The sequence below is a fragment of the Diorhabda sublineata genome, chromosome 2 (genome assembly GCF_026230105.1).
Source record: "Diorhabda sublineata isolate icDioSubl1.1 chromosome 2, icDioSubl1.1, whole genome shotgun sequence".
NCBI classification, from domain to species: domain Eukaryota; kingdom Metazoa; phylum Arthropoda; class Insecta; order Coleoptera; family Chrysomelidae; genus Diorhabda; species Diorhabda sublineata.
In genome coordinates this window covers 12,638,213-12,654,650 of record NC_079475.1, presented here as the reverse complement: position 1 = coordinate 12,654,650, position 16,438 = coordinate 12,638,213, and the positions used below count along the sequence as shown (strand labels likewise).

The 16,438-nt window shown below is 28.7% G+C and overlaps 2 protein-coding genes across 5 annotated transcripts; one reads left to right on the top strand and one right to left on the bottom strand.

Annotated features, from left to right (window-relative positions):
• Positions 1-1,121: 1,121 nt before the first annotated feature.
• LOC130453277 (stress-induced-phosphoprotein 1) lies at positions 1,122-9,937 on the top strand. The gene is made up of 6 exons (XM_056792921.1): positions 1,122-1,257; positions 1,356-1,688; positions 2,305-2,639; positions 3,445-3,875; positions 4,502-4,800; positions 5,978-9,937. Exons 1-6 carry the CDS (start codon positions 1,249-1,251, stop codon positions 6,209-6,211), a joined length of 1,641 nt encoding a protein of 546 aa, XP_056648899.1. The 5' UTR covers positions 1,122-1,248; the 3' UTR covers positions 6,212-9,937.
• A 136-nt stretch (positions 9,938-10,073) lies between these two features.
• Positions 10,074-15,586, bottom strand: LOC130453278 (protein mothers against dpp). Of its 4 annotated transcripts, none has more exons than XM_056792925.1 (3): positions 15,507-15,586; positions 12,189-13,570; positions 10,074-11,599 (listed from the first exon to the last, which is right to left on the bottom strand). In XM_056792925.1, exon 2 carries the CDS (start codon positions 13,561-13,563, stop codon positions 12,190-12,192), a length of 1,374 nt encoding a protein of 457 aa, XP_056648903.1. In that variant the 5' UTR covers positions 13,564-13,570; positions 15,507-15,586; the 3' UTR covers positions 10,074-11,599; position 12,189. The 4 variants fall into 4 exon arrangements, with proteins under 4 accessions (XP_056648903.1, XP_056648902.1, XP_056648900.1 ...); XM_056792924.1 differs by having other exon boundaries at positions 15,408-15,535; XM_056792922.1 differs by having other exon boundaries at positions 15,135-15,518.
• Positions 15,587-16,438: the final 852 nt, after the last annotated feature.

Genomic DNA, 16,438 nt, shown 5'->3' with positions numbered 1-16,438 from the left:
TTGGTAGATATGATTTTTTGAATATTCGTATGTTTCATATCGATATTTGTGCATACGTATTTCCGATAGTGGTTGAGCTAGCGAATTGTTGATTTTTTTTCCAGTTAAACTTTACCTTAAGTAAGACTTCTGTGGAATTTCAACTCAATCCAATCATTAGTTTGGTAGATATGTTTTTTTTTAACATATTTTACCATGATAAGACTACAAGGTGTGCTATTGCGCATCAGCTGGGGAGCATCCAATGAGAATCCGCTCCAAAAACGACGCGCCAATTTGAGAGCGAATTATCATTGGCTTTTGAGAGATGCGCAGAACGAGTCGAAAAGAGCCATCGGGAAGAGCACACCTTGTAGTCTTTACATCATGTATTTTACATCGATATTTGTAATACCTATTTACATGACCGGTTAAGGTAGCGACATCTTGAATTATAAAGAAATGAATTGACTCTACTTCATTCATTCATATTCGTTTTTACTGTAAAGCCTCGAAACTATATAAGCACCAATTATATAGAAAATAATCAACATTTTTTTCACACATTAAATGAATAAATTTCTATATTTTCTCTATATATAACAATAATTGTTTCGTATTCTAGCTAACTAGTACCTAATCATATTTCCCTTCAGAATAAGTATTTTTGGATATTTTGGGAAGATAATACAATCAGAAAATAAAAGCCATACTGCACCACTACAATCTGGAGATATCAACTCACTGGATTTTCATCTCCTTCTTCCATTCATTCACATTTTTCTTTGCTTTATTAATTCTTCTCATAGACAAGGAAGAAATCAGGGCCTGTGGACTGGAACAGGAGAAGTTCAGGACGATTTTCAACGCCATCTATGTTGCCGGTTTACATATAAAAGCTTACTTTTTGTTTTACTTTCGAATGTTTGTCTGAATTTGTCTGGATTCTGAAACTAAGTTGCAAACGAGTATTCTTTCCTTTCTAAAATTTCCTTTGCTGGAGCGAGTAAATTTCTTTGTTTATTTAATGTCGATCGTAATCATAATTAGTTTATTTTCTTATTTGTTAATTGTGACTATTAAAATCACTAAAATTGTCGTCATCGTCTTCTTAACGTAAAAATAATTCATCCGCGAACAATGCTTTTATCTTTCTGTCAAATGTCATTTGTCATATTCAAGAGGAATATTCTGGAAAAGATCAGAAATTTCAGCGAGTCAGTGCTTGTGAATGCTGTTCAATAATTAATTAGTTCACTTGGAGGTACAATGGAGCAGGTAATGTAATTTTTTGTACTTGAGGCATATTGTGTCCTATTTACTATGGCAATTTTTTTTTATTAAACGAGAAATAATAAAGCACATTGTTATCTTAGGTCACAGTTCTTAAAGACAAGGGAAATGCAGCCCTTTCAGCAAACAAGATAGAAGAAGCACTTAAATATTATACTGAAGCTATTCATCTAGATCCTCAAAATGCTGTATTATATTCAAACAGATCCGCCGCTTATGCAAAAGCAAGTCAATACGACTTGGCCTTAAAAGATGCAGAAAAGGCTGTAGAAATCAAACCGGATTGGTCAAAAGCTTATTCCAGAAAAGGGGCTGCATTATCTTATTTAGGGCGATACGACGACGCCATTGCTACTTATGAAAAAGGGTTACAATTAGACCCCAATAACATTCAACTACAAGAAGGCTTAACTGAGGTAAGATATATATATATATATATATATATATATATATATATATATATATATATATATATATATATATATAATTATCCCAAAAAAATGATAAATAACATACAAAATAGTTGGAAAATTGTATTAACAAACCATGAAATATGTAAAAACAAAATTGTTATCAATGATAAAAAGACCTAAACAATTCAAGTAAAATTTATGATATCAGATATGACCCTTTTGGTCTCTTTTTATTCTATCCTTAATTACTTCCTATGACTGCAGATTACTGTTGAAATTGTTTGAGCAGATGAAACACCACCTTCCATAGACTCTAGAAAGTAAAGTTACTTGAAACAAGATACCATAAACAGAGCATAGATATTTACAGGAGTGTATTTGGCTATGGGGTTGTCAAACATTATGATTGCTTCTGATTATATACTTATAAATTTTTTGTAATTTGAGACAATCATTTTAAAAAAATTATGTCCATGAATTATTCCTTCTGCATGTATCACTCCTAATTTTATTGGGTATATATCATCTTTGTTATATTTACAATGTTATATCTATTTATTCTTGCTACCCATTTATTGGTGTGACATATTTTTGGTATTGTTGTTATAAATCTTTTTAGGTAAAGTTCCAGAAGGCACAAAAGAGTCACTCTTTCCCAAATCCCTTTTCTGGACCAGATGTAATAGCAAAGCTTCGTGCCGATCCTAGGACAAGAGCTTACCTTGAAGATCCTGAATATTTAGCTTTATTAGCACAACTTCAATCCAATCCACAATCTTTAGGTATGAAACTTCAAGATCCCAGAGTGTTGACCACCCTTAGTGTTCTTATTGGAGTTGATGCTAGAGCTGATGAACCTATGGATACTGAACCTGTATATACTCCTTCTCCCAAAAAACCTGAACCGAAAACAGAACCTAAGGTGCCCGAACCAGATTTACCAGAGAATAAAAAGTATGTAGCAGCATTATGTATTACTTCTTTTTATATATTAATTTCATATATTCGCCATTTTCCCTGGTTTGCTTGGTTAGTTAAGAATATGCCTACATGTTTTATCTATAAAAACAGTTACATTAGCTTATTTTGTTGTATCTAATATGTTATATTAAATGTAGTTTAATGCCAGACATTACTTAGTAGTATTTTATTGTATAGGTATTATAAACATACTAAATTGTTTATGTAGGTTCACAATTGACTTTTCTCTAATTACAAGTAAAAACAAAGAATTTTGTTTATAAAGTTACAAATAACACAATCAGCTGCTATAATTTGGTTTTAATTGATATTTACAAATCTATACTTTTCCGCATTAACTCATTTAAGACATTCATTCAGGTGTAAAAAGTAAAAATTTGCATGAAATACCTGGTTGTTAAGTTTTATTACTCTATACATCTAAATAACTCTGAAATGGCATTCTATCTGTTCATTTTTATAAAAGACATGGGTATTCTACCATTAGAATATATTTTGTAGGTCTATATAAAAGGAGTGTTTTCTATGTAAGCTTCGAAGTGGTTTTACTTTCTCTATTTCTAATAGTCATATTTCATTAAATTTATAGAAAACTTTGATAAATGATCTACTTGAACCTACCTTATTAATCACGGTACCTATTAGGAAAACTACTCAAAACATCAGTTTAGTGATTTTAGAGTTCATTGTGAACTGACAGATAAGAATTGTAGATATTATAAATATTGTCTTAGTACTGAGGATATCAAATTTACATTGTATTTTTTTTGTGTAATAGGTTAGCATTGGCTGAAAAAGAACAAGGCAATTCATTCTATAAAAAAAAGGACTTTGAAAATGCTATTAATCACTACTCGAAAGCCATAGAACATGATCCAACAGATATAACTTTCTACAATAATTTAGCTGCTGTTTATTTTGAGCAAAAGGAGTATGAAAAATGTATTAAAGAATGTGAAAAAGGTATAGAAGTTGGTAGAGAAAACAGAGCTGATTTCAAACTAATTGCTAAATCTTTCATGAGAATTGGTAATGCCTATAAACGATTGAAACAATACAAGGAAGCAAAGACTTACTATGAAAAATCTATGTCGGAACATAGAACACCTGAGATCAAAACTTTATTATCTGAAGTTGAGAAGTTTATAAAAGACGAGGAAAGAAAATCATACATTAATCCAGAATTGGCGGAAAAAGAAAAAGAAATTGGTGAGTATCTTGTCTCAAAAGTCACTATAAGATAAATTATCATATTATATTTGTGAATTCTCTATTACCCATAAGACTAATATATATTTATTTATATTATCAAAATATATGATTTTACTAATCATGACTGAAAATTATTTTAATATTTAATTTTCGAAAATATATTCTGCCATTCTTCAAAGTAGAAAACAACTACTTTTTTGACTAATGCCTCGATGAATATTGGATTATATTTCCTCTTTTTTGTCAATATCAATATCAGTGTAGTATCTTTAACCAAGTCAATTAAAATTTTGAATTTAAAATAGAAACAACGCAGTAATAATTTCCTGAGGACACTATCAATATAAGTAATTTTTTTGAAATTATACTTCAATATTATGATATCACCAAAACGTTTGTAGCATGTGGTTATTAAACAAATAACTGAAATGTTTAAAAATCAAAAGGAAAAATGTATTGCGAAAACATACCCAGACGATTTATAAAACTATTTTAAATAAAATAATATCTGTCAAGAACTTGTATACTTGGAATTCCAATTAATTTACTTCTTACAATTGTATCATTTTTTTAGTATTTTAAATATTAAAGAACAGGCATATAATTCATTTTATATTATATAGGTAATGAATTTTTCAAAAAAGGCGATTATGCAACTGCTGTAAAACACTATACAGAAGCTATAAAACGTAATCCAGATGATGCCAAATTATACAGTAACCGTGCTGCTTGCTATACCAAATTAGCAGCTTTCGACCTAGGATTAAAAGATTGTGATAAATGTGTTGAACTAGATCCGAAATTTATTAAAGGATGGATAAGAAAGGGTCACATTCTGCAAGGTATGCAACAACAAAGCAAAGCCATTTCCGCATTTCAAAAAGCTCTGGAACTAGATCCCAACAATACAGAAGCCCTACAGGTAAAACACATTTAAAATACTAATTTTTTTTAAGTCGGCAAACTAATCTTTAAGCAACACATTATTATTGTGAATAGCTTTTTAATAAATTCACCATTTATATAGAAAAATATTTTGGTAGATATTGTCACATTCAATCAATGAATCTAAAGGTTTTTCTCTTTCTATTTCTATTTAATCAAAAGTGAAAAACACAATATAAACGTTAAAGTCTACTTCAGTGTCTTCCTCAGATTCTATTCTATATCTTACGTCATTATATTTATATATAAAAAACTGTATATTCTACGTAATCAGTGTCTTTTGAAAAATAGTAAGCTATTGACTGCAATAATGTAGCAATTTATGATATACACAATAAATAATATAACATTACTTGGTTTTAATGCATCTAAATGCTCTTGATTTTAGGTCTCTTCTGTTTTAAAATTAGTTTTTTTATAATTTTATCTTCCAAAAATTAAAAATTCAAAATTTTTTTTTGAATAATAAAATCATTAAAAAAACTAATTTTAAAACAGAAGAGACCTAAAATCAAGAACATTTAGATACATTAATATATCAAAAGCTCTAAGAAATAAGAAATTAAAGAAACTTGGTTTTATAAAAAATCAGATTTTCATTAGAAAATTCCTGAGAACATTACAGTATATTCAATAATGTAGACGAGGGTTAAGTTAAAGGGCAAAGAAGAATAGCCCAAACAATTGTACTAATTATCTAATTTTGCTACAATATTATAATAATATATCAGTAATTTAGAAATTTATTGATTAAAAACAATGCAGTGTGTTTGAAGGATATTTTGCTATATTTGTAGTATTTTTGTTTCAATATACAAGTGTATTCAAGCGATATATCTATATAATTTGTCCAAAAGTAATAAAATCGGTCCTTAAAATTTGAGTCTTGTACCAACAATTCTGGTAATTTCGTTATACTTATTTACCTAGTTGATTGAAAGAGGCCCTAATCAATTCATATCTTCAATTATATACTTGGTCTGAGGAGTAATTTTAATTTAAATGTATAAATAATTAGGTTTTAATTATTTTAATATTTTTTTTGGCCGTATTAATTTGTAATATTTTTTGAATACAGTCATTAAATTTTTATTACTTAAAAATCTTAGTATTTATGATAAAATTTTTAATTTATAATGTTCATACATTTTTAGGGTTATAGATCATGTACCATTGAAAACGCCAATTTAGATGGAGATCCAGAAAAGATCCGACAACGGGCAATGGCTGATCCTGAGGTTCAGTCTATTCTGAGAGATCCAGCGATGAGATTAATATTGGAACAAATGCAAAACGATCCTAAAGCATTACAAGATCATCTAAAAAATCCTGATATAGCCGCTAAGATACAAAAATTACTCGAATCTGGACTTATCGCTATACGCTAGTTTAAATAATATTAATGATTCCATTATGGTTATTATATTCACCTTTTTTTATTTTGTGAATTAACAAAGTGAAATTTTCATATATTTGTATTTTCGGTTTATTACATTAAAGCATCCTTTTACTTGATAGTTTGTTTTAAGTCTAAAATAATTATATCTTATTTTCTCAACATAGTTGTCAACTATATTTTATTTGTATTGTATATTCATATATGAACAGCCGATTACCTTCCTTTGTTTGAAACATATTTTGCTATCACGTCGCAAGAAAAAATAACTAATATCAACCTTTCGGAAGTTTTATCTCCCTATTACTTTATAGGTTCGTTTAGTATCTGTGCCAGCCAAGGACATTCAGGGTTCGCCTTTTACAACAGTAGACAGACTCTTGTCAGTAATTATTGTTTTTATTGTCGTTTTTTCTGATAACTTTTAGTTTCACCAATTACCTTTCACTTCTTGTTTATTTCCCTTATTTTCTACTCTTACCGTAATTTGTTCCCCACTACACTGAAAATCGAATTTTGCGTTGTTGAAATTTAAATCACATATTTACATTCTTAAAGCCACGTTGCCACATGTATATAGTAAAAATCACTTTGGAAGAATGTTAAAATTCAGTATTAAACCAAATTCAAAATATATTTAAAAAATGGAAAATGTTAAAATGATTGAATTTCCGTATAATGAACATTGATTACAATTATGAATGATTCAATATTTTATATGTAACTCAATTTTAATAGCGAGACTTTAAAAAAAAAATACAATTTTACACAAATTATTCTATCTTCAGCAATTATCCGAATATTTTCATGCAAACAACTAATCCTGTTTCAATTTCAATATAACAGTTCTGCTTTAGGTCAGAAGTTATATGGTGGTCATTGAATAAGTAACTAATCGGGTTTGGTCTCTAGTCTTAATTAATTCTTTCTTTTATTTCCATTAATGTATCAGTTTAACAAAATATATTTAGAGGGGCTATATCCTTACCCATATAATGGGCTTCTTTATAGGTAATTTTATAGTTAAAGATAGAAAAATACCAATAAGTCATTTTTCACGTTTAATTTAAACTCAATAAAATAGACAATGTGTGAGAACCAATGAATTTTTATTTCTAAATAAAATGAAATATTTGCAATTTATAATGTAACAGTAGGAACTTAATAAATATAAAAACAATATACTATAAATTATACAATTTTTCACATTTAAAAACATTTTTAATCAATTTTCCAAAATTAAAAAAAATATGTATATAAAAAATCTGTATAAAGTTAAAATTAAACTTCAACATGAATATTTTTTACAAAAAATTGTACAGCGTATGAACAGCAATAAAAAATGTATTGATATTTATAGGCATTCTGACGTTGAGACTTTAAAAAATGATAAAGCAGTAAATTTTTTTTCAGTTTTCATTCCGTTGATACAAAATGAACACATTAAGGGATTTTTATGTCGATAAGGATCATTTGATTTATATTAAAGTAAAAGTTCCTTATGAATGCATCCCTCGCATTTTCACTGATCCCGGCTAAAAAAATACGATCCAATTCGCAACTAAAAATTTCCACACGGATCTTACATTATTACAACTAGGTCTAAAATAGTCTGAGAGGTAGCGATGTACAACCTATGGCGCAATAGCCCCACCACGTTAAAATGGTACCAGCATGTACTATGTACATTCTGTATAGCAAATCTTTTCGTACTTATCATTGTAATTCATAGACTATCGATTGAAAGAAGAAAATATTTTTACAAATACTTCGATAGTGACCAAATTCTACTATCATTAACTGGAATTACAATTCGCAATGAGAATCTTTCAGATATTTATCTATGGTTTTTATAACACGATTCTACGGTGACGCAAGTTCTACCAACAGAAACTGGAATTATAATCATTCTGCAGCTATTTATTTATAGTTTTTATAACACATTAAAGTTAAAAATCGTTTGAATCATATACAGATAAATTAGAAGTATGGAATTTTATCATCGATTGCATCGATTACAGTTGTGTGCGAATTTAAAATTAGATGAATAAAATAAATTTGTTAATTTTTCAATAGAGTTCATGCACATGACTGACATATGACCCCCATCGTCAACACAGTCTCGATTATTTTTTTTATGTGATATCATAATTTTATACATTTTTGCTTAGTATGAAAATAATCGAAGCAGATTTTTTCATACCGTCTCCTTTAGCTCCACCGCTATAGTGCGACAATTGACGCTCACTTCATTAATTTCTGAACACTACATTACAATGCTACATAAAAGTACAGACTAAATTTACTAACGTTTCAATTCAACAGTATGATCGTCGGAATTAAACTTTATTTACCTATATTTATCTCTCAATTGATCAATTATTTTAGGCTAGAGACATAACAAATCTATACCATAATAAAAGCAGAAGACGCAAAAAATAGTCAAAGTTGGTTCCCAAAAATATAATAATTGATTTGAGACTGGTTAAACTAGTAATCAAACCACGCAATTTCTCCCTTGCCACTAAAATTTATTTGTTTACACAGAGTTGTGCGGAATTTCACATAAAATTATTACTGTTCAACTAGTACTGCAAAAAGCTGAAACTCTTTATTTGATTTAATGTTAAACATATTTGTTTGCTGATGAAAGTAATTTTAATTTCTTCAACCCTTTACTGTTGATATTTATGTAGATACCTACGAAAATATGTAATATTTCCAAAATATTGAAGTGCCGAATATTTCCCCTTTCAGATACTAGCTCAAAGACTATATCTGAAAATAGTCGAGGTAACGTAAGATAGATTATTGAAAAATCTATAGAAAAGAAAAACATGTATCAAAGTATTTCAAGTCCGTCTAGCTTTTCTTTGGAAGCAAACGATAGATTATTACTTAAGGAATAAATGTGAAATTTCCAATCGAAGTGGTTTTTTCCCACTGGAATTGTTCGAGAAAAAGTTAAATGGTGGAAAAATTTAGTATAAATAAGTAGGTTAAAACTTAATAGGTTTTAGTTTATCTTTCTCTGAACTGGTAATTAAACAGTATGTTCAGGACTCTAACATGGCATGGCATTTGGAAAAAGTTGGCAGCTAAGGGGTTGAAAAAGTTTTTCCGTTTTATTGACAACAAATACTTTCGTTCGGAGTTTTTTAATTTATTTGTTGTATTGGCCTACAAAATATATGAAATATTGAAATTTCACTTATAAAATAATTAATTTAAACTTGCTTCGGCATTCAAAGTCGATTGACATGATGCAATATAACGTGCAACGCAATATTTCTTGATCAAAAGCATGCACAAATGAAGTTCAGCTGATTGTTTCAACCAAGATCTCGTACTTGTAACATTATCGATTTGGTGCCATTTTGGCTAACAACTAACCTGACAATCAGACTCCAAAAGGAAGACAGCAGCAGATGTAATTATTGCCGCAGATGTAATTATTGCCAATTATTTTCTGACTAATTTTTAAACCGGTTCAAACATATTAAATGAAATTTGAAGTGATTCATGGAATTTTTGTTTCAAAGGTGAAGTGGTAAGACACTTGCATAATGTCAAGCTGAGTTGTAATATTTGACTTTGGAAGAAATCACATGCAATTTCTTGCACATTGTCTTGCATCATTTCAAATTGCTTTTATACTTTCCTTCATATTTCTATTCGCAATTATACAAGTCTTATCATCAACGACGACTATAAAAGATAGGAAGTTATTAGTCTACCTAAAAAGAATATGTTCCAGCTGCATTTGTTACTTCTTGCATTTCCAAAATTTCAAGAATTGTCAATCATAAAATTAACTTTCCTCAAATATGTAAAGGAGTTGAATTAACACATCAAACTATTAATATTATATTTCTCACAACATTTTATATAAAAAAAAGGATGTCTTATGATAAGGGTACTTTTCAAAACATAATCAAGATTTATTTTATTGTATAAAATGTGTTAGCAAGAAGGCAATATGTGGATAGTTTGTTATCAAATCATATTGCTGTATATTGACAGCAAGTAGCAACATATTATCTGAATTTAAATAATTTATGTATTTTTTTTCATAACAAACGTTTTATATACCAAAAAAAAAAGAAACTTCACCATTTGTTTTAAAGGGTATGTATCTAGTACGTACCTACTAAAATTATAGAGATCACTAGTAACATAGAATCAACTAAATTACTCAAAAACTTCCCGTACATTAGTATATTGGAATTTAAAAAAATTCACCATTACAGTTCATTTTCCTACAATTATCAAATAGCATGTTCCATATACAATATTAATCAGTTTTTGATATACACTGCGCCATAAAATTAATACATATTTTATAAAATTGCGAAAGGTTTAGTTGAGTATATAAACAACTGAATTTTTCGCAATTTATACAGAATTATAAGTTGACAAAATTCCATAAAATATAATTTTATGATATTTATCGTCAATTTTCTTTGTACTTTGGTAGATGTGAGTTAAAATGGTTAAGAACACGTTTAAAAAGTCCTGACCTCAATTCTCATTCAACACTTTTGAGTTATTGATTTAAAAATTGAAACATCACATATTTTTCAAAATTCATAATTGAAAATTTGGTATTATTTGTTTTATCAAGCTATTTTAAACAATCCTTTCGGCCCAAAGGCGTCCATTTGAAAAAATTGAAATGTAATTGTTGTAATAATGCTTCAATTTTGTGACGCAGTTCATCAAGGATAGAAAGCTTAGTAAATGTCAATTAACTAGATTATAAAGTATGTAGTTTATTATACATATCTAGTCAGATTCTATTTTAAAGTTTATATAAGCACATGAAATAATTATTTTTAAATAAAGAGTTCTCTCAACTCCTGTTGAAAACCAGTAAAATTTTGAATGTGGTTTACGAGGAATGAAAGCTTGATATATCTGTTGTAGACTAAAAGAAAAGAAATTGATGCAGTTTAAATTGGTATTTATATATACAGGAAGAGAGAATTTCCAACTGTTTAAGAAGTTTCAAATTTATAAAAAGGGAGAGTAGAGTAGATTTACTGACTCATTAAAATCAATAAATAAAGTACATTCAATTAATATTCACAAAACAATACCTTACAAAGAGAACAATTTTCTTCTAAATTTGTTATTTAATGTGCTTATTTTGATTTTAGAAAATTCATTTCTTTTGTCTTAATCCAAATCAGACTTTTTTATATAATTTCTTTCAAATATATAAGGAATATTTATAGGATTTCAATTAATTTATATTTTTCTTTCTCTCATTCTAATTTGAGCAATTTGCAGATATATTTTACTAATCCACAAGAAGTTTTTTCAGTTTTTATCTTCATTTGCATTTTTTGGACAAATAGATTTTTCACATAATCACAATCTGAAATTAAATAAACAAGTATTAAAAAATAAAAAAGTAACAATAAAATAAGCATCCAGATATATAAATATATCAGTATTTCATATGTACACATACTATAACTATAAGCAAAAATTACAAGGCAATGTATTTATCACTTGTATGTTTCAAATTATATGGGGAAGTTTAAGAGAATGAATTGAAAATTTTGTATAAAAGAATTAAGACAAGGGGAGGCAATATTTAGGCAATTGTGAGAAATGACAGTAACAAAAGAATGAGAAAAAATCAGACTAGCTTTTATCTAATTAAAAACAGCATGTTATGTTTGGACAAAAAATAAGGGATAATCTAATAGAGGTGAAGATAAAAAAATCTAGTTATAAAATTCTAATGCAAAAAGGGGGACAAAAAATGGGTAATAAAATTAAAGGAAAGAGAAATAAAGGGATGGGCCAAATAATAGAAAAATGGAGGAAAAAATTAAGACGTTAAAAAACTAAATACTGTAAAAAAGGCGGGTGCAAAAGGCGTCAGAACACTAATCCTATACCTGAACAGGTAAAAGAGAATAATTATTTTATATTATAAGTAATTTTTATTTACTCACCTTAAGATACAGAGCTGATTGCATTGTGTGGAGCACCCATCTGTGTCAAAACTTTATCCAGCCATTGAAGAGGCCCACTTAAATGTACTTCTATCCAACATGGAGTGCTAGTTACATCTTGTCGATGGTATTCTGCTCCCCACCCTTTTACAAAACTCATCCGTATTGTGCACATTTTTGTAAGTTCATATACAGCTTCAAAACCATGATTTACACACTGAGAAAGTAGCTGTGCAAATTCAGCATTATTAAATATTCTTAAGGAACAACCAGCTGGTATTTTGCATACAGTAGATGGATGGAAACCATGATGATGATTACAATTACGGGATTGCACAAATATAGCGGAATCAGAGAGGCACTCAGCATAGACCTCACCGTTTACATAATACAGATGGACACCATGGCCAATGTGCCGTCTGGTGTTTTCTATAGTAGAGTTTCTATTAACATTACTTAATTGTCCCAAGCAGAAACGGTCACTGTTGTTGCTTGGATTTGTAAATCCATCTACTATAACAGATGTTGAATGGCACCGAAAAACTTCTCCTACCCTACAATTGAGCTCATAATAGGCTATAGAAGCCCAATATGGTTGTTCTTGGTATGTAACAGGCTGAACATCTGCTGTTAATGGTGATTCTGGGCTTACATTATTATTTGTATTTGTGTTGTTGTCATCAGTAGGGCTATAAGCAGGTGGAGGAGTCTCTGCCAGATTTGCATATGGTGATTGTGGATTGTTAGATGTAACACTCCCTGGGCTAGCAACACTTGATAGAGGAGAGCCTGGATTTAATGGAGAGGCATTAAATCCATTTGATGAGTATCTAACATTATGTGGCATATTGGGCTCTGCAAGTTGTTGAAACGGAAGTAGAGAATGACCCGGTACAAAGTCATTATGTCTTGGCACAAGTACTGGTGGTAATACTGGACTTTCTACTCTTTTGTAATGATAGGGATTTATGCAAACCTCCTTTTGTTTAGCAGAAAATGGAAACTGGCAACTTTCCAATGGTTTCAGTTCATGATGGCTTTGTAAATCTGGCCATCGCCAAACTCTGCAGTATATTACATGGGGCAACCCCTTTCTGTGTGATACCTGTAACCTGCCATCTAAACTTCTTGGAATGGTTACACATTTGCTAGGTGTTCCAGGGCATGATAGTGCCTTTTCAAGCTCCTCAATAGCCCCTTTGCTCTTTTTCAACTTTTTAACTAGTGTGTCAACTGCTTTTTCAGCCCAGGTTTCTTCCTCGTCACCTTGTTTCCATCCTAAAAGTTTCTTCACGGCAGGACTGGTAAATGAAAATAAGCTGTTCAATGTTGAAATTGGTCCACTACTTGAAGATTCCCCCTCATCAGCATCCATGTTGAAACTATAACAAATTGTTTGGGTTTGATATATTAATGCATCTAAATTTTCTTGATTTTGGGTCTCTTCTGTTTTAAAATTAGTTTTTTCTGATAGTTTTTAAAAGAAAGATAAATTTTGACGTTTTGACCTAAAATCAAGAACATTTAGATGCATATATATATATATATATATATATATATATATATATATATATATATATATATATATATGTACTATGTATATTAGTTGTGTTGTGTGACAAATATACTCATGTATTCATCTTCAAGGTCTGAAATTATGGTACAATTACAAGTACAATTATAAATATATATAAGAGTATAACAACTTTAAAAGTTATTCACATTAATTGGTTGAGAATTGTGGTGTGTGAATTTTGTTTTATCTTTTAAAAAAATTTTCAAATTCATAAGATTCTAAAATTAATATTCAATTTTTCACACTCCCACAACTTTTCTTCATAATTTATCTTCTGGCAGCTCGCAATTACAAAGAGGAAATGTCGTTAGGATGATGTAATGCAGTTTAGAAAACAGCAGTCAGCATTGTTATTTGATTTTTTAAAGTCACCCATTGACAAGAACTTTATAGACAAGTGCAGCTTAAGTTCATGTACAGTGCATGAAAAGTTGGGCATTCTTACACAATTTTATTTTTCTATAGCATGACCTGTGTTTAATGGGTAGGTTTGCAGAAGGGATCGAAAAAAAATATTATTGATTCTCTCTATACACTTAACCCTTATATTAATACCTGGATATCATTTTTATATTCTACTTACATATCTTTTGAATTGAATTTCAGATTCATGTTATTGGAGTCCATTAACATTAAATAATTTAAATATACAAAAAAGTGAAAAGAATTGAAGTAAAATTGATTTACCCAGCAAACCTATATCGATAAGTTAATAAGCTTGTAAAAATACAAAATAATTAAATTTATATATAGTTATTGAAATATTATTTTAATATATATGAACAAATAAATTTAAAAAAAACTTTTAATCAAGTTATATATAGGTACAATTTATTATTTATATTTATATTCTCATGGTACAAAAACAACTTAAATAATAACTTGAATATTTATGATTTGATTATAGTAAGTATAATTTTCTTTTTTGGAATTTTCAATATTACCAAAATTTTCTTTCAGAAAAAACTAAATTTAATATATTTTTCATAAAATATCTAAAAACCTTTAATCTTCCATAAAAAAACCAACCAACCAACCAATATAAATTGAAATTATTATATCAGATTCTTTATACCTTTTGTAACAAAGGTATAGTTTATATTTTTAAGTACTTCCATCTCATTTGTTTGAAACAAAACAAAAATATATTTCATACTAAAATACTTATCCAATTTAAAAAAAAATCCTATTAAAATAAGATACAAACAAATTTGTCTTCATATTGAAACTTCTGAATACCTATTATACATTAAATCACAGGAATATAAAAATAAGCCACAACAACTATAATCACAGTAAGTCACTGTACATGGAATTGAAACCAGCACTTGAATTAACATTTATCAAAAAAATCGAAAGAAATGACTCACTAGTTATTAAAATGAGTCACATAATATTGATAATCTGTAGCCATAGTTGGTGTCATAAATACTAGATCACTTAACGCGTGTGAACTTATTCAATACGCATCTGTTATGAGAACGATACTAGTCTGCACATTTCCTAGTACTGGGTTTTTATCCAGAGCAACATTTTTTTATGATCAACAAAAATAAAGCAGACATTAACACCAGCACTTGATAGCGGATTTAGACGTTAAAGGCTTATTTTCTAGGTTATTAGATAATTACTCAGTTACTTACATTCTTTATTAATCAAATATGAATTATGTGCTTCACTAGGGATCAATTTTATCACAATATTTAATAAATATAGGTGAAATCAAAATGCAAACTACCTACTTTTCGACGCCTAGATCTTTCACTTGTCGGTTGACATTTTATGATGATCATAGACAAATTTAAGGAGGTTTCACTGTTTCGTGCATAGATACGGATTAGGAAAAGATTAGCGAGATACAAAACTACGAATTATATATAATTCGTATGTTAATCAGCTTCCTCATATCTCCAATAAATAGTTTTGAACGAATTATGGAGTAATAAAATAAATATCATATCAATAAATATAAATCTACGGAAAGTATGACTGACATTGGAAAAATCAATCATAAACTACATTTAATTTCAATGGTTCAAATTTGAGATGAACAATGAATGGAAGACTTCCAAATGTTTTAAAATGTAGCTTGCAATATAAATTATTTATAAACAATCAATACCACTAAACTAAAGATGGTTTCCCCTAAATATAGGCAACAAGTACAGCATGTATCTGTACACATATCATCATAACAAGATTTGAATTTAATTGGACTTTTTAAAAATAGTTATCAAATAGCTACTTAGAGGCAATTCACATTTTCCACTGCTTATTGCAGATTATGATCAGGAAAACCAAACATACGTTGGAGGTATGCGAAATATACGTTTTTGCTAAGTTTAATAAATGTTCTTATACGAGTTGTAATCACAATTCTTCAATCATATGGGATGAGATGAATTAAAATTTAAATATTCTTTTCACCAAGTTAGTTTCATACATTTCACTCTGTGTTTATAAGAACCTAATATTTGCTTTAAACGAGGGTTGCTGAAAAGCTTTGTAACAAACAAAACGTATATAAAGATATTTAGAATTTTTATTTCTAACATCATCTAATGTGATATCGGTATTTACAATATTTCACTATAGATAGATATTTCTATTGAAACATGAACATAATTTGCAAAATTTCTTTCCGTAAAGTTATTGGTTGAACATCAGGAAACAT

What these genes read in the sequence shown, in the direction of transcription:
- LOC130453277 (XM_056792921.1), top strand. An exon ending in TACAAGAAGGCTTAACTGAG is followed by an intron (nt 1,689 to 2,304) that starts GTAAGATATATA and finishes AAATCTTTTTAG; the next exon opens with GTAAAGTTCCAGAAGGCACA. An exon ending in ACAATACAGAAGCCCTACAG is followed by an intron (nt 4,801 to 5,977) that starts GTAAAACACATT and finishes ATACATTTTTAG; the next exon opens with GGTTATAGATCATGTACCAT.
- LOC130453278 (XM_056792922.1), bottom strand. Translation starts at nt 15,190, where the DNA reads ATGACACCAACTATGGCTACAGATTATCAATATTATGTGACTCATTTT. An exon ending in GTGACTCATTTTAATAACTA is followed by an intron (nt 13,571 to 15,134) that starts GTGAGTCATTTC and finishes AATTTGTTATAG; the next exon opens with TTTCAACATGGATGCTGATG.